The 22,979-nt window shown below is 42.9% G+C and overlaps 2 protein-coding genes across 9 annotated transcripts in view; both read left to right on the top strand.

The window, feature by feature from the left end:
* The window catches only part of LOC147153028 (nuclear receptor coactivator 3-like), a 58,921-nt gene extending 50,775 nt beyond the window's left edge, over positions 1–8,146 (top strand). For all 7 annotated transcript variants that reach the window (XM_086017928.1, XM_086018182.1, XM_086017910.1 and 4 more), the window contains 9 exons: positions 39–269; positions 351–450; positions 529–700; positions 999–1,325; positions 1,595–1,693; positions 2,369–2,594; positions 3,145–3,325; positions 3,406–3,607; positions 3,690–8,146. In XM_086017928.1, coding sequence (XP_085874054.1) covers positions 39–269; positions 351–450; positions 529–700; positions 999–1,325; positions 1,595–1,693; positions 2,369–2,594; positions 3,145–3,325; positions 3,406–3,607; positions 3,690–3,701 — 1,550 coding nt within the window. In that variant the 3' untranslated portion in view covers positions 3,702–8,146. The remainder of the gene's footprint in view (positions 1–38; positions 270–350; positions 451–528; positions 701–998; positions 1,326–1,594; positions 1,694–2,368; positions 2,595–3,144; positions 3,326–3,405; positions 3,608–3,689) is intronic.
* Positions 8,147–9,338: 1,192 nt separating this feature from the next.
* LOC147153027 (RNA-binding protein 38-like) lies at positions 9,339–22,684 on the top strand. Of its 2 annotated transcripts, XM_086017888.1 has the most exons (5): positions 9,339–9,451; positions 9,603–9,805; positions 12,851–12,974; positions 15,526–15,586; positions 21,943–22,684. In XM_086017888.1, the coding sequence occupies exons 1-5, from the start codon at positions 9,343–9,345 to the stop codon at positions 22,235–22,237; spliced, it is 792 nt and encodes a 263-aa protein (XP_085874014.1). In that variant the 5' UTR covers positions 9,339–9,342; the 3' UTR covers positions 22,238–22,684. The 2 variants fall into 2 exon arrangements, with proteins under 2 accessions (XP_085874014.1, XP_085874022.1); XM_086017896.1 differs by having other exon boundaries at positions 9,374–9,805.
* Positions 22,685–22,979: the final 295 nt, after the last annotated feature.

The raw sequence follows: 22,979 nt of genomic DNA, 5'->3' as shown, positions 1-22,979 counted from the left end.
TTGTGGCTTATTCCTGTGCACATATTCCTTATGAGCAGGACCAATGAACAGGGCTATGGCTACCCAGAGGTCTCCCATGGGGGCGTCCGGAGACTGGGGTATATCCCGCTCCAGTCCCAGTCCAGTGGGTTCATCGGTTCACCCTTCCATGATGCGTCCCAACATGGAGTACAACGGTAGCAAGGGAATGATTACAGCCCCCATGGTGAGCCGCTCGAACAGTAATCCAGGATCCAGGTCTATGTTGCAGCAGCAGCTCATGGATATGGGTATGTTGCTGTGTTCGCATTAACTCTCGATTGCATCCGACACATCAAAATATAGTACCGGCACATTTTCTTGTGGTTAAGGTGGCTCCTCTGACATGGTGATGAGTGTGAGCTCCTTCAGCCAGCAAGGCCACCACAACCCCTCATGGCCGGACACTCTAATGGGGATGGAAGGCAACAGGTGAGCGCAAGCCGGCCTCATGGTTCGTCTTCTCTGCTAGGAGACCAAAAAGTTAATCCATGTGTGCATTTGCCACAGACGCCAGTTTGCAAACACCTTAGATGAGCTTTTGGCACCGCCCACTACCAGCGAGGGTCAGAGCGACGAGCGGGCGCTCCTCGACCAGCTGGATTCCCTTTTGAACAACACAGATGGCACCGCTCTTGAGGAGATAGACAGGGCTCTTGGCATCCCAGACCTTGTCAGTCAGGTAGGTCGCAGGAAGAGATGCAACCGTCTCTCACTTTGGGAGAGCCCTCTAGGTGTAATTATAGGAAATTAAAAAAAAAAAAAAAAAAAAAGACAGCCTTCTTGTCATGACTCATAACTGTGATTAATTTCAAATCTTTTATCTTTACTCTTAACTTTTCGGTCTGTTGGTTCGATGAAGTGAGATAAATGATCCCAGAGGGATTCAACTCCGCTATATTAACGAACAGAAAATGAATCAATAAGACAGAAAAAGGTTGGTCAGCTCGCTATAATGCCTTTCCTGTCTGCTCCTGCAGACCCAGGGAGCAGAACAACCGCTGGAGCCTTTTACGGGACAAGAATCTTCCATGGTTCTGGACCAGAAACCTCTTTATGGACAAGGCTATCCCGGACCCCCCGCCCTCGCCATGCAGACCGGTTATGGAGGCAATCCTATGCAGGGACAACCTCAGCAAGGCGGATTTGGACCCATGCTGTCGCACATGGGCCAAAGTAATAGTTTCCCTGGAATGGGTGGAATGGGAAGCATGGGGCACCCTCGTGCCAACATGATGAGGCCCAGGATGATGAGTGCTAACAAACCCATGAGGCTCCAGTTACAGCAAAGGCTGCAGGGACAGCAGGTATGAGTCCAATCTTATCAAGAATTTTTTATGTAAATGTGTGTTAATTTTTAGATAAAAAAAAAAACGTTTTTTTTTTTTTTTGAAGTTTTGTGCTATTTTACATTCAGATGGAAATAGCATATTCATGTTTTCAGAATCTTTTTACAAGGCCGTTTTTGTAATTGTTTTTAGCATCCTTAAAAAGTCACCTTCATATCAACAAGAGATTTTTTTGTACTAACTACCTGAGAGAGTTTTTGGTTTTGATACCTTTTTCCTTGTTTCAGTTCATGAATCAAACAAGGCAAGCCATGGGCATGAAGATGGAGAACCCTGGAGGCAACCCTGGCATGAGGCCTGCTATGCAGGCGGGCATGGCCGGACAGGTAGACATCAGCAGACTTTACTTTTCTGTCCATTCATATCCTACCCTTCTTTTTCTTCATTAGGGTTGTTGTCGGTGGGTTGGAGTCTGTCCCAGCTGACTCTTACCCAAATTTTTTTCATGTCCAGCTTGTCAGGCCATGTAGACAAACAGCCATTCACAGTCACTTACGCATTTATTGCCAATTTATCTTCAAATGCATATTTTTGATTGAAGTAACTCAAGCTAAACACCAGAACCTCTAGACCAGTGATTCTCAACCAGTATGCTGTGAGACCTCTTAAGGTGTGCCGCGGGAAATGACCAAATTTCACTTAACTGGTTCAAATATTATTATTTATTTTTTTTTTTTAAATATTTTTGTTCCTCTATCTATAACAGTGATTTATAGTTACAGACAGAACAACTAAATGATCTTTAATGCGATCATAGAAAGTATATTATTGACATATGGATCCACTTTTTGTAACATTTTTGTTTGGCGGTGTGCCGCGAGATTTTTCAAACTTAAAATATGTGCCTCGGCTCAATAAATGTCGGGAATCACTGATCTAGTCTATGCGGCAGACATGCTAACCACAAGCTAGCGCGCTTTGCGCTTTTACATCCAGTTTATACAGAAGTCTTCCCTCACAACAGATTTCCTCAGATCCTCTGAAGATTGTTCTGCCAACAGGGTTTCCTGAACGCTCAGATGATGGCTCAGCGCAGCAGGGAGATGGTGACCATACACATGAGAAGGCAGCGCATGATGATGCTGATGCAACAGCAGCAACAGGCTGCTGCAGGTGGATTCAGCCCCCCGCCTAACGTCACAGCTCCTGGCGGCATGGACAATAGTGTGGGAGGACCAAACATGGGTCAGCCTGGTCCACAGCAGTTTGCTTACGGAGGGAGTTACGGTGAGTTCACTGGTGTAGCAGAACAATGCTGCTCCCTGGTGGTGAGTCTCTGAAATGTAGCAGGTTCAAAGAACAGTGAACCCCGTTTATCGCAGGCAATGCGTTTCAGGCACGCCCACAATAGGTGAAAATTGGCGATCTAGCAAGACCGTTTAAAAACTTTAGGGTCTGAGTTTGAATTGTTCTTTGACCATGCTTGTAACTCAAAACACTTAAATCATCTTTTATATATATATATATATATATATATATATATATATATATATATATATATATATATATATAGCAAAGAAATGACATGCTTAGTGCGCTTTAACTTTAAGTGAGGGGAGGAGAATGACACCAGCTTCGCCACTTAACTAATTCACTGCCATTGACATATTTGTCTTTTCACAGTCCAGCCTTTCAATCCTAGAAATGTATTTATATTTATATATTATTTGAAAAGTTGAACGCGCACTGAGCATGTCATTTCTTTCTTTCTTTATTGTTATATATATATATATATTTAGAGAGAGAGACTTAAAAAAAAACGGAACTATCCCTACAGGTATGAGCCAGCAGGGCGACCCCTCGTTTGGCCCATCCGTTGCCAACAGTCCTCCAAACGCCATGATGGCGGGCCGCCTGGGGCCTCAGAGCGCCATGATGCAACAACACCAACAGGGCGGTCCCGTCTACCAGGGCGCGGAGATGAAGGGCTGGCCGCAGGGAGGCATGGGACGCAACAGGTGCGCAAAGGGCTGCCGCGGTTTTCCGATGCCATCGGGACCAATGTTTATCTTGAGCTCCGGTCTGCTCCCATTATCAGTTCGTACCCTCCGCAGCCGTTTGGCCAACAAGTGCCTCCGGGACAGCAGCAGTTCGGCCAGCAAGGAAATCCTGGCCAGTATGGCGGCATGATGATGAACGGCGGCATGGCGACCAGCGGAGGAGCCGGCCACATGGGTCAGATGGGAGGGCAGATGGGCATGAATCCAATGGTGATGGGGCGCATGATGGGGCAAGATCAGGTAGGTGCGCGGATGAAAATGATTCTGCGATGGTCATTTGAATGCACAACTGACCTGTCTCCTTTTCCTCGACTCAATCTAGAAATATTGCTGAGCTTCACGGAGGACATACTGGTGCGTGGGAAAACGCGCCACTGGGGTCGCAGGCCTTTGGATTGAAGCCTTGGCGGCAGACGGCGGGGGCGATTTTGTCAAAACTCACAAACACTGTGACACACGCACGCGCACACACACACACACACACAGAGACACACACATTCAAATTGCTTTGTGATCCCCCGCTGAGCGCAGTTTGATATTTGTGTCCGAGCAAATGGTCATGTCGACACACTCCACTTGTTGGGCAGTGTCAGTGGGCTTGAGGTGCTCACGGGATGGATGGTGACGGCTTGTTTACGTGTAGCTCCGAAGCCTCCTTTGTCGAATGTACCGTGAAACTGCATTTTTCTCATTACCGTTCTTTCTTAAGTTTTCTCGCTTCCGACGGAGGTGCCGACAGTAACGATGGTTGTAAAGCTGGAGCAGGCCGGCCGATTGTGACACTCAGATGAATGTCAGTAAAGCAGCAGCAGCAGCACATTGTTTCATCCTCCGAGGCGCCGCGGGCTAGCGTACGACTGAATTACTTGTTGGCTGATTGCACTTTAAAGAGAGGCCAGCATCAACGGGATTGTGGCACTATAGAGGCCTTTACTCAAGTTTGAACCCATAGTGGAAGATATATCCGGTTTTATTGAACGTTTGCTCTAAGAGGAGAATCTGGGGGCGGAGGAGGGTGGTTTTATCGGAAATGGGCTTGAGGATCTCGTTCTTAAGTGGGAACCAGTAGAAAGGTAGCAAGCACAGATTTTACAACAACACTCTTGTCGTCAGTGTACCAATTTATTATAAGAGCAGAAATTGAGGGGGGGGGGGGGGGAATCATTTTCAAAACACAACTGACGTATATTTATACAGATTCAAGAGGAGGTTGTTTTATCAATCCAGAGGAAATTTTTTTAAATCAGAAAGTTGATGATATTTTGGTTACCTAAAATTTTCAGTGTTTCAACATACCGAAATAGAAAAGTGGCCAAGTGTGACGTTGATGTGTACATAAATTCACACTGTAAAATAACTAGATTTCTAGCAATAATCCTTCCTCCTGGTTCTCGTCTGTGTTGAAGCATCAGTTCCTCAAAGTGGCGGTACTGCAGTATTAGACACGATGTCTTGTTGGATTTCCTTTATTGTTAATAGTAATTGTAAATAGACTTCAAATGTACTATAAAGTATATAATTATATATATGCTTTTGTAGGTCACATACTTTTTTGCACAGATTGCAAGGCTTAATATTTAATTGTCTTATTCCATCATAGGTCATCTTTTATTTTTAAAGACTTTAACCCTTGGTTGGAAAGATAAGTCCTCTAATTGTTTTGAAAGCAGTGCATCAGTATCATTTCTTTCTGCACTTGCATCCTCTTAAAATGCACTTTTGTTGTAATTTTCCAATCATTTTTTTTTTGTTTTTTTTTCTAATGGCATCATATTTGTTATAAAGGTGCTAAAGGTTAAAAGAAATATTTGGAGGCGTATATGTAAAATATATTCAGAAAGAGTATTTTCTTTTATCTGAATCCCATTATTATATGTGACTCTCACATGAGATTAAAGCTGTAATTTGGATTTTGCCAATGGGCTCTTTGCACATAGCGCCGTGACGTCATGGCCAATACCAACAATGCGGTTTAGCAAACTACAGCAGCCGCGTGTTCATTAATCTCAAGTAAATAACCGGGGGCGGTGCCAGAACGTGGCTAATGGGTGGGCCTGGAAAAATCAGGGTGGGCCTGAATATTTCTTTCACTGACCACAATCCTCCTGTCCCAACACATGGTATGTTCAAATAAAATGACAAACTGACCATTTTTATTTATTTATTTTTTGTAATGAATCTGACTGGGTAGACAGTCTGTCAATCTGGGTGGGCCTGTGCACACCCAGGCCCACCCATGGCTGCGCCCCTGGTATGAGCCATAAAAAGATAAAAGACTGTACTGTCAATGACAACATTTTTAGATAATTCCATCGATTAATCAGGTAGTCCACTATTATTCACTTGGATACCAGCAAATCAAATTATTCACAAGTACAGGGGGAAAAAATGCTTTTTAAGGGTTTTTTTTTTTGGGTGGGGGGTTGTGCATATTATACACAGGTACATTTTATTCACGGGAATTCATGGTAAGAGGGGGTCTGGTGTCGCACTCGCCTGCTGGCTCAAGTTCCTCTCGTGGCCATTAATGGCTGCACCGATGGACCGCTGGCAGTGGACGTGAGGACGTAGGGGGAAAAAAATTAAATCAAAAAATATATATATATTTTTCCACTGGCCTGCTCTATTTATTTTTTTGTAGGCTACACATTTGCCACAATCATCATGTTACCCTTCACTCACACTCAATCACTTCTTACAGAAGTGTTGGTAAGAGTTGTGCTTTGGAAAGCTACAAATTTAATTGACAAGTTTAACTGGGCACTTCGATTTAGTGGAAGATGTTTGCTCCCTTGAAGAAGTGAATGGACATCATTCATGGCTTCAGCTTGTTCAGTACTAGTTTACTTAGAGAGTAACAAACCGCGAGCTGCACTTTGTGAAACAAATGAAACGGGCACTCACATTTCTGCAAAATGAAGTGTGTAGTCTGCAAACACTGTAGGGTGTGTCCTATGTAGCAATGGTAAGATTACATTAGCTAATAAATTAAAAAAAAAAAAAAAAAAAAGGGTTACATTTAGTAGAATGCGCTGGCCGGCTTGTAGTCATGCGTACACATTTCAGTGTTCCCTAATCCAAGGTCCGCCAGCTCTGCTTTGCAGTAATTCCAGTAAACTTTATTTTTGTCCTTTTTTACTTTCAAGCAACCCCAAACCTTAGACATCATTTTTCTTTTAGTGTATTCCTCCATGGAAGTCCCAATTGACTGCGTCCATATGCAACAAATGTCTGTGCAGTAAATAGCCAATGTTCTGGGCCTTAGTTTCGAGGCAGATATTTTTGTGTCGACCAATTTTTGTGTTCAATTTAGCTGAGTTAACCGTTTTTTTTTTATTTCTCACCAGCCATAACTGGGTTTTTTTTTTTTTTTTTTTAATTTCAAATGCAACCCAATACTGTGAACATTGTTGTGCTCCCATACTCGCCTCTTCATCCATTTGAGTTCCCAGTGATGTTAAACTCACTCATGAATGTGTCTCGCTCTTTACCCAAACTTGATTTTCTGGACACCATTGTGCATGAAAGCACTAAGTTAACAGAAGAAATGGAGCTGTTAAACAATGAGATCCGGGAACAAAAATTTCAGTCAAGGATTACAAAACTTTGCAGTGTTTAATGATGCCGTGCACCTCTAGGAAAGTAAGATGGGGAAAAGCTACTCTTGAAATTAAGCAGTCCTACATTTACACTGAGACTTTTCGTAATCCTTTATGTCTCTGAAGCAGATATTCTGTACGCTGCTGTCTTCATTTGACTCTAATGCCCCAAAAACGAAGATCTTAAATATACACGTAATGCAATATTAGATTTTTTTTTTCAGCTTTAACAGGATTTCTTATTAGCATATTGATAACCTACTGTATATCTGACGTAATCACAACGTTATGGAAAATATTGACTTATACCTTATTATCCATGGATGTAAGAAGAGGCCTACATCTTAAAGCCTTTCTCTGAATTGACGTTTGTTGTTTAGGAGGAGGAGGAGGATGTATGGTCCGATGCTTAGTTTGGGCACCACACGCAGAATAACGCAATTTTTCAAACGGGACAAGACTACGCTGTATTTCGGCATTGGGGAAGATTACGTGCAAAGAGCCCATTTGGTCCACTTGTCCTCCAAACGTGTCAACCGTTTCGTTTATATTGTAAAATCCCTGCACAACAAATCAGTTAAATCTCATTATCTTTTGACGTGTGACATTTCACCCCCTTTTGAAATGATTTTCTTTTCTATATTAATGTATTTCCTGTGAAGCTTCTGTTTTAGGAATCTACCTATGAAGACGTGCTCAATCCAAAGACTTTTTGTTTATCGTTATGCATTGCTTAGAGACACTTCCTGAACTAGATCGTAGTCGTTGGCTTTTATTGTTGCGCCTATGATGTTAAATATGATTGCATATGTATTATACCCTCCCCCCCACCCGTAAGACAAATGGTAGACATAAATCTGGTTCTGGTACGTACTTGTATTCCTTCCTGGGGGATTTCTGTTTTCTTCTGGCCCAAATTGTGGTGCTGTTACTTTACAAGAGATTAAGGTATTGTAAAGTAGAAGAATTTCTAAAAAATTGTTTTCCTCACAGCCCGAATTAAGAATATTCAAACAACATTTGGATTTAGATGGAAGAAACTCCTCTTAGAGAGAGAGAGAAGACAAACCCCATATGGGATACATATTGTTATTACAGGATGTACATTTCTGTTGGGTTTTTTCTTACCTTGTTCTCGATGTTAATATTGTTGTAAATACAAATTTATATTTAAACTGTATGTCTCTGCTTGTCTTTTTCCACTCACAACATTGCTCACATTTCCTTTTGTATTTGTAATGCAATCAAATTGATAATTACCCAATACGTCTTTTTAAAAAAATAGATTTATGTCATATGCAATATATACGTGTAATATATGCAGCACTTCCAGTGATTTTTTTTTTTTTATGTGTGGCAACGCCTTCGCAATTTGTCAATGAAATAGCACTATACCTTTTGACAGTGTGTCACAACTATATGACTGAAGTAGCTAAGGTCGGTGATTCTAAACCAGGGTGCTGTAAAACTCGAGTGTGCCATGAGACATTAAGAGGGGTGCCACAGCAAATTATCCAATTTGACAATGTGTCTGAAAATTCGTATTTATTACAATTACATACCTGTCAACCCCGGGCTGTGCTGAATCTTATAAAAGCTGTAATTTGCCCGTACATTTCTGTATATAATCTTACACAGTATCTATATATAATATTACACAGTATTTATCGCTCAGCGGGAGAGGTGGGGGAAATGTAACGGATATTTTCTTTATAGAATCTTACACAGTGTTTATCGCTCAACGGGGGGCACTTTGCTTGTGAAAGTCGGCCGAAGTTTACAGTCGGAATCGCTAACGGACGCTACGGATTAGAGCCAAAATAGGCAAGATGAGATCGGTCTAACAAAAAACGAGTTTTAAATTTTTTTTTCCCGTACAAAAATTGTTATACGGTGTACACAATTTAAAATGATCAAAAAATGTATAAAATACGGGGAAAACGTACAAGTTGACAGGTATGCAATTACAGTGGTGCCCCGCTATTCGCGGAGGATATGAACCTCAAATCCGCATACCAATGAGACCTATTTTTATTAAAATCAAAATGAAAAATTCAATTTGATCGAAATGGAAAATGGATTGTACTCACAGTATGTAACGCTTTATCTTGATCATATATTTAGAAGATATTGTGGGGCAAAATCCTGCAGAGTGCAGCTTTAAGTACATTTCAAAGTCTGTACTTTTGTATTTTTGCCAAGCCAAATAGTTGAATCAATACTTCTACTTTTACACAAGTATACGGCCTGTCTGTATTGCTACTAAAGTACAGAGTGTGAGTACTTGTGCAACATTTGCTAGCGGGCTAATTGATGGCACGCGGGGCGGGCAAACATGAAAGACACGCACGGCTCGTCCATTGGCTGCACGCGCACATGAACCCTCCTCCTCTCTTCGCTCGCGAAACCGAAACATTTTCCTTTTCCCCCCCAGAACAGCCTACTCCACTCCACTCCAGCACTTTCCACTTGTCATCCCGAAGCGGTGTGTGTTCATGTTTTCATCATGCCTCCATTACTGTAGCCTCTCCTAGTTGTCGGCGGGTGTTTTTGTCCTCCTCCCGATCTCTTTTTTTCTTTCTCTCGTTTCTTTTTAACCGTTTACGCCCCACAAATGAGTTCGCCACTCTTCTTAGGGCATCTGGTCGGGGTTCCCGTGGAAACAATGGATCCCGGTGCCGTGGAGAAAGACACGACTCACACGAAGATTTTTGTCGGCGGCTTGCCGTATCACTCCGACGACGCCTCACTTCTGAAATATTTCGAGACTTTCGGGGACGTGATTGAGGCGGTGGTGATCACCGACAAACACACGGGCAAGTCCCGGGGATATGGCTTCGTAAGTACACCGTTTCCCTCGAATTTTTGGATCATTTCATTTTTGGACTTGGTCTTCTTTGGAGTCTTGAATGTTTATTGCGACTTACTCAAGTAGTATTTTGAGTAAGTGTGCCACTAATTAATTCATATGCTCCCTTGTCCAAAATTCTTCAATGCTTGCTAAACTGAGCCTCATCATCTTCCATCATGCATGGCATCACCAGAGATGTCACGCATGATGGAGGTTGTGAAACATACCCGCACCCTCAATTTAGCATGGTTCAAATTTCAGTTTATACTAACTCAGCAGCATTCACTTTAACACATAAAAGCAAAGCTCGTGAAATGCTACAGTGGCCACTCTGAGCTGTTTATCGAAAAGTCAAACACCAGTTAAAAAAAAATGAGGACACTCACAAGGAGTTGCTGTAGGCTACAGCTCATGGCCTAATCCTCAATTGCGGACCAACTGGCCAGCCTGACTCAAGCTCCTCACATCATTCACTAGGTCACGCCCCTTAAAGGTACACATTCAACACTTGAATACTACAGTACGTAGAGTAATTGAACCCACTTTTTTTTTTACATTCTCTTATAGTGCTTTATTACATTTTTAAAACTTACAATTTGGTGTTTCATTTTTAAATTTTAAATCAACTTAAATGGGGGAAATTCACTTGGCATACAAATAAATTGAGTTACAAGGTTAATCACACAATGAATTCAATTTGTTAAGGAACTATTGTCGTTTGGTAGTGTGAAATTAAAAAGCCAAGTAAATCTGCCAATTTCTGAAAATGTGTCTATGAGCAAGCGATTATGGACTTTCACCCGTTTGTAGTGAAAATGTGTGACTAAATGAATCCTCCCCAACACCCACACCCACCCACATCAACTGAATGTGTCACACTGCTACATTAATTGGCCGGTAAAGAATTAGTTGAGTTGTATTTCACTTGCAATACATTTGTATTTAACCACTGTTGAAGCAAGCAGCCGGCCGCTGTGAACACTCACGGCTTAGCAAGGCAGAGGAGGAGACGGCCAAAACCTAAGCAGGAACTCGCCGGCAAGATCCTGCTTACTGTTTGTCAGCCTCACCAAAAGTGGTCTTGTCACGGGCCTTGCGATTTGAAGGTTTCCATGAGGGGTGACGCGCATGCCCCTGAAACAAGCCGATTTCATCAGGGCAAGAAATAGGCTGTTAAATGTAACTTGATTTTTTTTTTTTTTTTTTTTTTTTTTACTCGATGTGAATTTTGATAAATAAATAAATAAATACATTTTAATGTCACAGATTTGTTAAGACGCTACTTTGAAAAGGTGAAAAAATGTCCATCGCAAATGGGCCTGCTGATGGGAGGAAAATGCAATAGCCCTTAAAGTGGAAGTCAACTGAAAAATAATTTTTTCAAGAATATATTCTATGCAGGCCCAGTAATTGAAACAAGGCATTCTGATAGATATTGTGTTTGTGGAATAAGTATAACATGCGTAATGTATAATAACCAATCACAGCTCACCTGTTTTCTTAAGATGAGCCATGATTGGTGGTTATCTGAGCCCTGAGCATCTGCGATGTCATTTTCAGTCGACAGAAGTGACAAAATGGCCGCCCCTTAAGATGGCTGAAAACGGGTCGATTTTGCTGCTTAATTCATGTTCCACGAACGCAATATTAGTCAGAATGGCTTGTTCCAACGACTGGGCCTGCATAGAACATATTCTTGAAAAAAATATGTTTGGGTTGACCTCCGCTTTAACAAAGACATTCTTGGTTACAGATTATGTTAGCAAGATATCACAATTCTCATATTTGTTGAATTCATTGTGAGGTAGCACGGTTTGGCCAAGTGATGATGTCACACTACTGTTCATGTAGCTGTCACTACCACGCCTACACGATAAGGAGAAACGTTTGCTGTTAGTGGACGTTTATTTTGTTTTAACAAAGGCCATACTAAATATATGAGACAATATGACGAGCAAACAATTGTTTGTCGTTAGTATTATTATGCATTTGTCTACAATTGGCTTGCGACTAGCCAAAGGTGTTTTCTGCATCCCCCCCCCAACAGCTTGCACTTTTGTGCGTTTTTACGATGACATGGCGGGCTGGTAAATGTTCGTGAACTACTGCCCTCAAATTGCAGGTTTCCATCCGTTGCTCTAGCCCTTTGGTGGAAATGTGGCTTTACTTTCATTTTGACTGCACCATTTGCCAGACTTCTACCTAGCCACAGCATGCTCATTTCATCCTTTGTGAACTCCGGCAGATCTCAAACCGTCCTCCACCGTTTGCAGAAAAGTTTCACATCCAGCATCTGTTTGTGCTTGTGTGTCTTGACCTTGAGCTCAAAACACTCAAAGCTCCTCATCCCACGCGATCTGCCCACTCGTCAAATTCAATCCCTCAAGGTAGATTCCAGTTGCTCATCACAATTCGGGAAAAAAAAAAAAAAACTCCCACATACTGTTGCAGCCTACGCTAACTTAACATGTCGCTGAAGCCCCGGTTGGAAGCATCTTAAGGCACATCTGTGCCTCCTCATGTACTATATTTTTGTAAGCCATAGTCTTTTTTTTTTTTTTTAGAGGACAGACAAGGACATCAGCTTCCTGTGGGCTGCCCGTGGAAGAGCCTGTCCATGCACAGTGGAAGGGGGAGGAGAGGGTTTACACCAGGGATATTATATTATTGTTAACGAAAACTAGCGGGGAAAAAAAACCTAATATTGAAAAAACATTTTCATTAATAAAATAAAGTAAAAAACAAACTGAAACTACACCTTTGTTTATGGTTCATTTTAAATTTAATGTTGCACTCGTAATTACTCCATGTATGAAAGAAAAACTCAAACTCATAAAAACTAAACGAATATGAAGAATTTCCCCCCCCAAAAGATATTAGATTAATTAAAATGAACAAATTTGCTCTAAAGTAAAACTAACTGAATTGAAAAAGCAAAAGTCACAAACTATAAATGAACAATCCTTAACTGTTCTAACCCAGGTTTACACGCGACGCAGTTCTAGGCTGATCTGCAGGATGTTGTGTCAACAGGTGACCATGGTGGATGGGGCAGCCGCAGAGCAGGCATGCAAGGATGCAAACCCCATCATCGACGGCAGGAAAGCCAACGTCAACCTGGCGTACTTGGGAGCCAAGCCACGCAGCTCACAGTCAAGTGAGTGTGTTTTCTTTCTACGCTTCCATTCTGTCTGTCACCATTCAATCCAGTGACAAAAACCTCATCAGCATGTCTGTGCCTTGGGATTTCTCTATTACTGACAACACCTTCAAGTTGTGAACGAATTAGTAGTGCTGCACAAAGAATATCGAAAAAAAATATCGATATTCCGATATCGGCCCATGCAATATGCAGAGGTGGGCATTTTGATATAAATATAAATAAATATTGCCGGTCCGTCATTTTTCGGGATGAATTGAATTGTCATGGTCTGTCCGATAATCCGTCAGTCAGTTATGTTCGTTAGTCCGCGAGAAGTCCGTTGGTCCGTGAGTCGGTACACCCAAAAAACGTCAGAAAAACGCCAGTAAAGGACTAACGGTCAGTGACGATTACACCGATGGATGAAAACCCCCTTTCGTCATTATTCGTCAGTCCGTCTATTTTAAAAGGTGTACCGTCAGTCGTCAGCGAAACGGGCGTCCGTGACGTGACGTCACCTCTGGCAATATGCATATCGTCGCTGTCGTGTGAAAAACACTTACCTCCATTTTTTTTTTCATTTTCTTATTTTTACATGAATCATGTTTCCACGTTACAGACATCGCATTAAAGTGAAAATTAAACAAGTTTCCAAAATTGGAGATCCGTGTTTTTCACAGGACAGCGACGATATGTCAAAGACATGCAATCATTTTCTCATGGAATTCTATGCTTCTATCTGAATTTGACCAGTCAGATGCAAACTTAAATGTGCATTGCCATCCAATGGCTGAACATTATCGAGGATAATTAGAATTCATTAGCGAAGAATACATTGAGCTTGCTTATTTTGCTGCATGAAAAAAAATGTCATTCCTACATTAGATAATAAAAATGACATTTCTTTAGGTACATGTTAAATCTTGTAATATCAAATGTCGCTATATTCAACAACCATATTGCATATCACACATTTTTCCAATATCGTGCAGAACCTTTGAAAATATGTATATGTACTTAACTTAACGCCCGCATGCATCCATTAAGTACCAGGGTTATAATAGTTTGGGATTTTTCATTATAGTTCATTTATATTGTCATGTTGAATTGTAACGCAAACATTTTGCAATAAAAATACAATAGTATTGCGTTATAACCCAATATTGTTGTGAAATTTCACAATAATTACTGCGTTATATTGCAAAGTATTGTGTTCTAATGCAATCTTAAATACTCTTGTGATGTCCCCTGGCGACCTCCGTAATATATCGCATACTTTTCGAGTGCAAGATAAAACATTTAAAACAGTCACAAACTATTGTGTAATGAAGTCAAGTAAACTACAATACTCAAACAACTGTTTGACCTTCTTTCTGTATGTGCATGTGCAGCAATACCAAAATAAATATATTTAAAATGAACCCCGAAAGCTCATGTCTGATATTAATTGATTAATTAAACGATGAAAACTAAGGACATTCTCACTATAATCATAGTTAGTTTTCTTTTTTTTTGAAGCGTTTTTGTTTTTATTTTATTTCATTCATGAAAATGTCTTTTCAATTTTAGCTTTAGTTCTTTTGTTAGTTTTCGTTAACTATAGTAACTCCCAAGTACTCTCCCAAAGTCAGCTGGGGTAGGCCCCACCTCACCTGCGACTCGAGTGACCATAAGCGCCACAGAAAATGGATGGTATTATGTTATTATCTGAATTATTAAAAAGAGCATGGCAGAGCTATTACACCAGAAAGTCTGCTTCCTTTCAGTACTTGTGTTATTGTTGTAATATGCTATTCCAAGAGTAATCTAACACAAATAAAATGTACTGAATGTCAGTCAATTTTCATCTGGTTCTGGAATTTAAGGAGAGAATTTCCATGAAAAGAAGGCTTTTTTTTTTTAAGAAAAAAAAATGGTGGTCTAAAACATTCAGCGCGCGCCACCATTCATCCAGTCTTTGTTGTCCGTACGTTTTCCACTTGGGTTCATGCACAGCTTGCGTGCCGCCGGGCATTTTCAGCGTGAAGCACCAGAGCACATGTTTCGTGTTTTCCAAACAAGGTCCCGCTGCACACCAAACCTTGACACCCCCGTTTTGGAGCTTCGCAGAGAAAAACACAGTTGCGTGCAGGTGCGATTGACAAACGGCCGACTACCGCCGAAGTGCGCGTCCATGCAAGCGTTCTCAAGCAAGCGTTCTGCTGGGATGCGAGATGGCGGCGCTGGCTAGCATTTGCGAGATGGGAAGAGAGCTGTCCGTTGCCTCTTTGTGCCACTCCGAGGAAAGATTTCTATCCGCCGTACGTTTGAACAAAAGAGACGAGTAGGGCGAGTAGGAGCCACAACAGAGGGACAAATAGCCGGAGGAATGAAGAGATGGATGAATTTCCCCGTCTTGCTCGGCCTCAGCTCATTCCCGATGAAGCTTGAAGGCAGCGAGGTCACAGACGTTGCGCGTCAAGGGACCGGCAGGCAGTCAGCGAGATACTCGTGTACGTGCTTGCTTTGGAACAAGCCGGAAGAGAGAGAAGGGGCCCTGTCTCACCACTGCCGCTCATTTCTGCAGGTCTCTCCGCTGGGGTTCCGCTCCAACAAGTCCCTCCCGCATGGGCTCAAAGGCACTACGGGTAAGGCAGAGATCAATCAATATTTCTATTTGTGTTGTTGACTTTCTCTTCGTCTGGTCTGTTAAACTCACGAGACGCCGGGTTCTGGATTTCACTCATGGTTGACTTGGGCTTCACTGAGGCAGCAAGCCACTTAGTTAAACTTCTGTGCACACACACACACAAATGGACACATGCAAGCGTGTGCAAGCGCACACTCACACGCAGCTGCTGTCATCTAATCACACTCTTGGACTCGGGGATTTTTGGATCACTAAAACACATCTTAGGTTACGCTCACACTGCAGCTCGATTCAGATTTTTTTTTTTTTTTTTTTCCATATGCGACGTATCACTTTTTTTTCACGCAGCGTGGATTCCGATCTTTTCAAATCCGACCCGGGCCTCTTTTAAATGTGAATAAAAACAGGATATGCATGCGATGCGTCCGCACTATGAACGCTCATCCGTACACATTCGATCGATACGTCCTAAAAAGCCTAATATGCGTTCCACACAGGCAAGAGAAAGTGCAAAGTTTTGGGGAGTAACGGTCTTGACTTTAGAGTTGAATTTAATTTGATTCCATTTTACACCTGAAGTATAAAGTTGACTTTTGTGGTGATTAGTGAGTAGTACTCCAACCATGCAGACGCTTCATTTATGATGCGTTCCAATGACATGACATCATCTTTAGTACACATCAACATGAAATGAGGAGATCAGAAAGCGTTGCCTCCCCCAAAATATTTCTACCTTCTCTCACCTCGCTCCTCTGTCGATATGAGATCAGATGAGCCACTACACGGCGCATCATATTTACATCCGCAAACACTGCTCCGCGATGTCATCTTCTGCGCGTGTCACTCAACGCCATCTTTTACGTGCATCACGTTCACATTCGAAGTCGCATTTGTTTTTGTAATGTGAACGAGTACATAAAAAGATCCAAATGCGTGGCCTCAATGTGCACATGGGCGGCCTTTTCTTTCTTTGGGCATTTTCCTAGACGAGCACAGTTAGAAATGGGCATTTGCGCCGTTGTGGGGATGAACACAGCTGAGTTGATTCCTAGCCAAACGTAGCGGTTCCCTTCATTCCCTTTAAATTCGGCGCAGGAGAGGTCTACATTGGCTGCTGCAAAACTGCCTTCCGCCCACGATCGGAGGCGGAAGGCGACGTCTGGCGCGGGGTGTAGTTGTTTCGTCGTGTGGGCCGTCACCGGCCACGTCGGCCGACCGTCGGGCGTGGTGTGTAACGGCCTTTAGGCTGAACTGTGACTGTGTGGCAGAAGTTCACGTCCCGAAGAGAACACTAATGACTTAGTGAAACAAGAAGGATGATTCATTGCTTGCCAGAGCACTTCCAGCAAGCGCAGAGACGTCTTGTTGTGTAAGCTAAGAACTGATGAGTCCAACGATATGATGACTTGACATTGCTTCATGTTGCTCCGGTGTTGACACGGTTGACCAGTGCCATAGCTGACGATGTAACATTGTACAAGTTTGCATTTTCACTTTGAATTACAGCTAAAGGCACTGGTTTCTTGAATGAAAAGCAGGATCATCATTTTATTTTATAACATACATTAGGGATGGACCGATTATCGGCCGGGCCGATTATCGGCGCCGATATTTGGCTTTTTGACCAATATCGGCATCTGCCTTTTTTTAAAACTCTGCTGGCCGATAATAAATCAATTTAAAACTGTGGAAATCAAAACAAAGATATGTGAAAGTTGACCATTTCTGTCATTTTGAAATTTTCATTTACTGTATGTAGAAAACAACATGGAGCTGAGCTATTGTTTAAGTTTTCATTTATCCTTTTTAAGACATGCTGACAACCCCAGGTGCTCCTTGAACTTTTTGTTAGGATTTTATAACAGAGCTGTAAACTGTCAAACATTTCTTGTAATAATGATTTTTTTTTTTTAAATCAACATTATGCAAACCTGAAACATTGTTCAATAAACATACTTAAAGATGTTACAACAAAGTTAAGTGTTAATTTTTCTTTATAATTTGAAGCCAATATTTTCCTTTTTACTGAAAATGAATATCGGCTCCAAATATCGGTTATCGGCCTCCTTGACTACTAATAATCAGTACCGGTATCGGCCCTGAAAAAAGTATACCGGTCTATCTCTGACATACATGCATATTTTTATGTGCTGCTCCGCTTCTACATGCCAAACTCTCATCCCGAGGCAACAAAAAAAAGTCCATTAAAAACCTCAATTGCTCCGAGTGCTATTAATATTGCAGTCCTCAATTTCTGAATGAGTGATGAGGGAGCTGACGCTGACCCAGATGAATCCATGCATGAGTGATGATGGGTTGATTGAAAGGCTCCCACAGTGAAGAAGGACATACTCTTCAAAGAGCGAGTTGGCCTTTTTTTTCCTAAATCTCAGTTGAACCTTTGACGACGCCTCACACTGAAACCTAGAGGAAAGTACACGCACACATCCACGCCAAAAAAAAAAGGCAGCACACTCAGTGTGTGTTAGAGTTGTGCAATGTAATGACACAGTATATCGTTGCCCACTCTAATGATATAACCTTCGGGTTTGAATAAAAACTGATACTGTTAGTGTGCACAAAGGGAGATGAGGTGCTATGAAGACAGCCGCGCTGAGCGGATGTCGGGAATCTCTGTGGAAATACCGTCACAATTGTATCCTGCCCTAGACCAACGCATTCATAGAATAACTCACGTGAAAAAGTACTTTCTGAGTGTTACGTCCAGATGACAATACATACAGCAATGACACCTGCAAATAAGTGTTGTTTCATAATTCTTTATTTAATAAGGGCACATCATAGCTGCCATGTGTGAAATTATCAGTGTGGCCGTAACAGAAAATAATTAAGGAGCTCTGCATCAGTCTAGCGATTAGCATTAGCTTCTCCATCTCTCATGTTCTCTCATGTTGCTTGGTGTGTTGTATGCCTCGCTACTCCTCGTCCATCTACTTGCTGTAGTTGCGTATTGTTGTTGTATTGTTGTTATAGTATGTATTTTATTTGCCGCCACGGAGGCGGTTTATTTACTGTTAGACGAGAGGATCCGCACCGCGCAGCTTTTAGCTACTGGTGTGGTGTGAAACAAGTTAGCTTAGCGCCTAGCAAGGATGTCCAGGAAAATGGGTGACAGCGTGACATGGACATGACTCTTTTTTTTTTTCTTTTTTTTTGTAAATCAGCTCAGAGCTGATTGGTTAGTTTGGCCTGTCCGCCGGTAGTATGGCGCTTCTGATTGATGAGCGCGGCGGGATAAGAGTGCTTTAAAAAGAAAAGGAAAAAAAACGCAGCTTTGACTATTATAAAATCGCCTTGTCTGAGATCACGATTTCGATCCCAAAACAATAAATCGTTCAGCCCTATCACATACTATTGGTACCTCAAAATGCTCCGTTTTGTTATTGATGAATGAATGGAGTGTCATTTAACTGTGTAACAGACTTATGAAGCTGTCCTTTTCTCCCCCTTCATGGTTTGCAGGCATTTCAATCTACGAAGTTCTAAAGTCATTATGACATTCTGTGTCAAGATAATGTGTATTGGACATTTTCTCAATCTGAGGCCCAACGTCAAATTTAAAATTCATTTGCATGTTGACAGAACGGCAGAGTGTCCAAGTCGAGCGTCTCTTACCCTCCCCCAAGCTTTGAGTGTGCGTTTGTTGAAAGAGGATGAGGGCTGTGTGTGTCTCCGCTGAGTGTGTTTGCCTCTGCCTGACTCACTCTCCTCAACATCCCTCATCTGAACTATTAAAAGCGTGACTGTCTTAAGGCATGAAGGATATATGATGGCTGATCCTTCACCTCTGAACGTCTCCCTCCTCTCCCCCCTGCTCATTTCTGGCCCAAGATGTCCCGACGGTCGTTTCCCCGTCGCCCCCCTCCCCCGCCCCCCGCCTTTATTCACTTCATCCCACGCCTCTTTTCTAGTGCTTTTTGACAAGGGGGTGTGAGTACAGAGGAAGCTGACTGCAAGGGAGTAAACCCACAGAGAGGAGGCAGAGTGCCGTCTGTGGAGGTTATTCTGCTCTCGTGGGTCTGTTAGCGTACACCCATGCAGCTGCGCCAATTAGCCCGAGCCCTTCACACGCACACACACCATCAGAGTACGGGTGCAAGTGTTAGTCACATACGCATCAAAGCTCAGATTTTCTGCACGTGATTTGGACCTCCTTGTCTTGGATGCGCATTTAAAAAAATAAATAAATAAAAATACTGTGTGTGTATAAATGTGCGTTTGACAGCCAGCAACGTCGCCCGGGTCGGGGAAAGGCGAAGCGGAGCGCTCTCTCGTACGATGCGGCTGTCACATTGAATCAGTCAGGCGGCGGCACCGGGTCGCTAGAATGACACTGCACTTCTGCTCCGGGAGAGTCGTTGCGCGAGCAAGGAGACATGAGATGCCGAGGGTGCGGGGGGGTCGGGGGGAGTGGGGGGGTGTCGTTTACTACACTCGTTTGGAATTGTTGTTGTCTTTTGTTATTTATGTGTAGCAAGTTTTGACTTTGTACTTGTACTCTCCATTTCTGCTTATGTAACTGAAGGTCGGGCAGCGGACGAACAAAGATGATGCAGAAGAAGAAGAGCGGCTAGTGTGGGTAATGTAGGCCTCAGGCAGCGGTTTGCTCAGACATGTAGGTGTGCGGTGCAAGTGGCCACACCATACAGAAGAAAAGTAGCCCCAGAGGTCCGATATTTTCACTTCTTTCCAGCTCAACACCTCCTGACACCAACACCGGCCTTTTAGCCCAAAGTGTCCTCAAGGTGCTAACTCTGGTGATGGAACTCAACTTGGCCATTTCTGCCTGGTGGCTTTTAACGGTAATCAACTTGCACAGAAAGGCAATGTACCATGTGCAGGGGCTTTTGGAATCTAGAGGAAACTAGAATTTGTGGTATGAGTTTTAACTTAACACACGGGCTCCTATTTTCATTCCCAGTGCAAGTCTAGTGAAAAGCGTAGTCTACTTGTGCGCATGGGTGGGCTTTTCTTCCTCTTGGTATTTTGCTAGAATTTGCGCTAGTAGAATTGGGCGTTTGGGCCTTTGTGCACCCTTCTGGGATGGATATAGTCTTTTCACAGCCATTCCTTGTGGAATCCCTCATTTGCATCAAAATGAGGGCGGTCGGAGGCGCAGTAGTACGCACGATTCCTCCGTACTTGAAATTGCGGAAACAGAAATGAGATTCGCTGGGGTCCGCGCATGATATTGGCAGGAAAACTGCAACGCCTCCCTTTTCGGATGATGTAGTTGGCCGTGCGTGTGATGTGAGTAATTGGAGACCGCGTTGAAATGCTCGGAATGTGAGATGCCAAACTTTCAATTGTTCCTTTGACAGTGATAAATACGTTTTATTTTATTCTGTTTTTAGCAGACTGCAGGGGGCCAAACTCAATGTGGTATTTAAGACCATAAATCTCCTGACTCTAAGACAGATGTGCTCACCACTATTCCATTATGCTGCTGGATTTTGTGTGTTTTTTTCTTATATACTGCAATCGACCATTTAAGTATGTTTAAAAAGTGTAAATGTGAACAGTCGTAAATGCTGCGGCAGCCAGGCTTGTGTGTGTGTTGTGTATACAGCCGAACGGCCCGATTTGTTGTGTGCACAACTGCACAGTGCACACCTGATGTCAGGTGGAGTGTGTTTAGGGGTAAGCAGCAGCACTCATCCAGTGTCCAGCGAAAAGGTTAGCACCAGGTTAATGATGTAATGTGGCAGGAACTTTTCACAGGGATGTTAAAATTCTGCCATGACGTGATGCCTCTACTTGGCTTCTTCCGCTGTATCCACACATGGACGTAAGCGAGGCTTTTCCGGTTAAGTGGGAAGCCACAGGCAAGGGCGCCATTCAATTCAAGGTTTTGGCTATCATTAGCGATGTAGCTTGACATGCTAACTGTGTAAAAAAACTGCCTTGTTTATATTAGAAATACACAGAGCTGGGCATGCCGCCTATGTGACGGGCCGGTCCGCCGTCTATGAATGATTGACGGGAAATTTGAATAAAAAAAATCACGGCTCGCCTGTTTTCTGAAACTGAGCCATGATTGGTCGTTATCTGAGCCCTGAGCAACTGTGATGTCATTTTCAGGTCGACAGAAGTGACAAAATGGCCGCCCCCCTAAAAACGGGTGGATTAACTCTTCTTCCACAAACGCAATATTAATCGGACTGCCTTGTCAAGACTAGTGGGCCTTCTTCTCTCTTTAACACACCACACACCACCAACGCTCCAGATAATCTTTCGTTTTCTTTTTCCTAATATGGTCATTTTGAAATGTCTCTTTTGGGTCCATGTTTGAAATGACCCATCATCCAACCTGCGTCCCTTGTGTCCCTCCAGGCTGGCTCATCCTTACATCTACCCTCCAGCACTCCTGCAGCCCAGCCTGCTGCTGCAATCCAGCATCGCCCACCCCTGCTTCACTCCCTCGGGATTGGAGCACTACCCCTACAGCCCGTCGCCACTGCCCTACCTCAGCTACAGCATCTCACCCGGAATGCCAGCGCACGCTCTGGTCGCATCCCAGACTCTGCCCGCCGCCACCCATTCGCCTCTGGCCAGGTTCTCCGCCTTGCCCGCCGCGCCACAGGTCACGATCCCTAACCTTGTGCACCAGCACCACCGCGCTCAGTGAGCAGTTTGTACAATGTGGCGTCATGGTCATGAGTGTGATATCATCAAAAAGGGCTTATTGAAAGCACTCCTGACTTTTATATGTTTGTTGTAGTAGTTCATACAAATGTTCTTGCTACTTTTGCTTCATACAACCTGAATGTTAGTACTGTATAAGTCAAAGACTGGAATTAATGGGCCCAGAGGCTGGCCAGCAGACGACTCTTTGGAGAACACGTAAAAAGGCAGCACAATGAAAAATTGTTTGTTTAAAATTATGCTGCAGCAGTCTCTTTTTTTTAACCTCTTTAAAGGAGAAGTCAACCCAAACACATTTTGTTGTTGTTGTTCCCAGCAAACCCCCCTAGTTGAAACAGGGCATTCTGATTAATGTTGCGTTGTGGAATATGAGTCAAGCAGCAAAATCCACCCATTTTAAGCCATCTCAGGGGGCGGCCATTTTGTAATTTTTGTCAACGGAAAATGTCATCAAAACTACCCAGGGCTGAGGTAACGACCAATCACGGCTCTCCTGTTTTCTAAAGCCGAGCCGTGATTGGTCGTTGCCTGAGCCCTGGGTAGTTGTGATGTCATTTTTCAGTCGACAGAAGTGACAAATGGCCGTCCCCAGAGATGGCTAAAAACGAGTGGATTAAGTCTTATTCCACAAACGCAACATTTATCAGAATGCCCTGTTTCAACTAGTGGGCTTGCATAGAACATATTTTTGAAAAAAAAAATGTTTGGGTTGACTTCTTCTTTAA

Source organism: Filicampus tigris, chromosome 1 (genome assembly GCF_054856515.1).
Source record: "Filicampus tigris isolate MCC_2025a chromosome 1, RoL_Ftig_1.0, whole genome shotgun sequence".
In the NCBI taxonomy this organism is placed as follows: Eukaryota; Metazoa; Chordata; class Actinopteri; order Syngnathiformes; family Syngnathidae; genus Filicampus; species Filicampus tigris.
The sequence above is the reverse complement of the archived record's forward strand: the minus strand, read 5'-3'. Positions and strand labels throughout refer to the sequence as shown.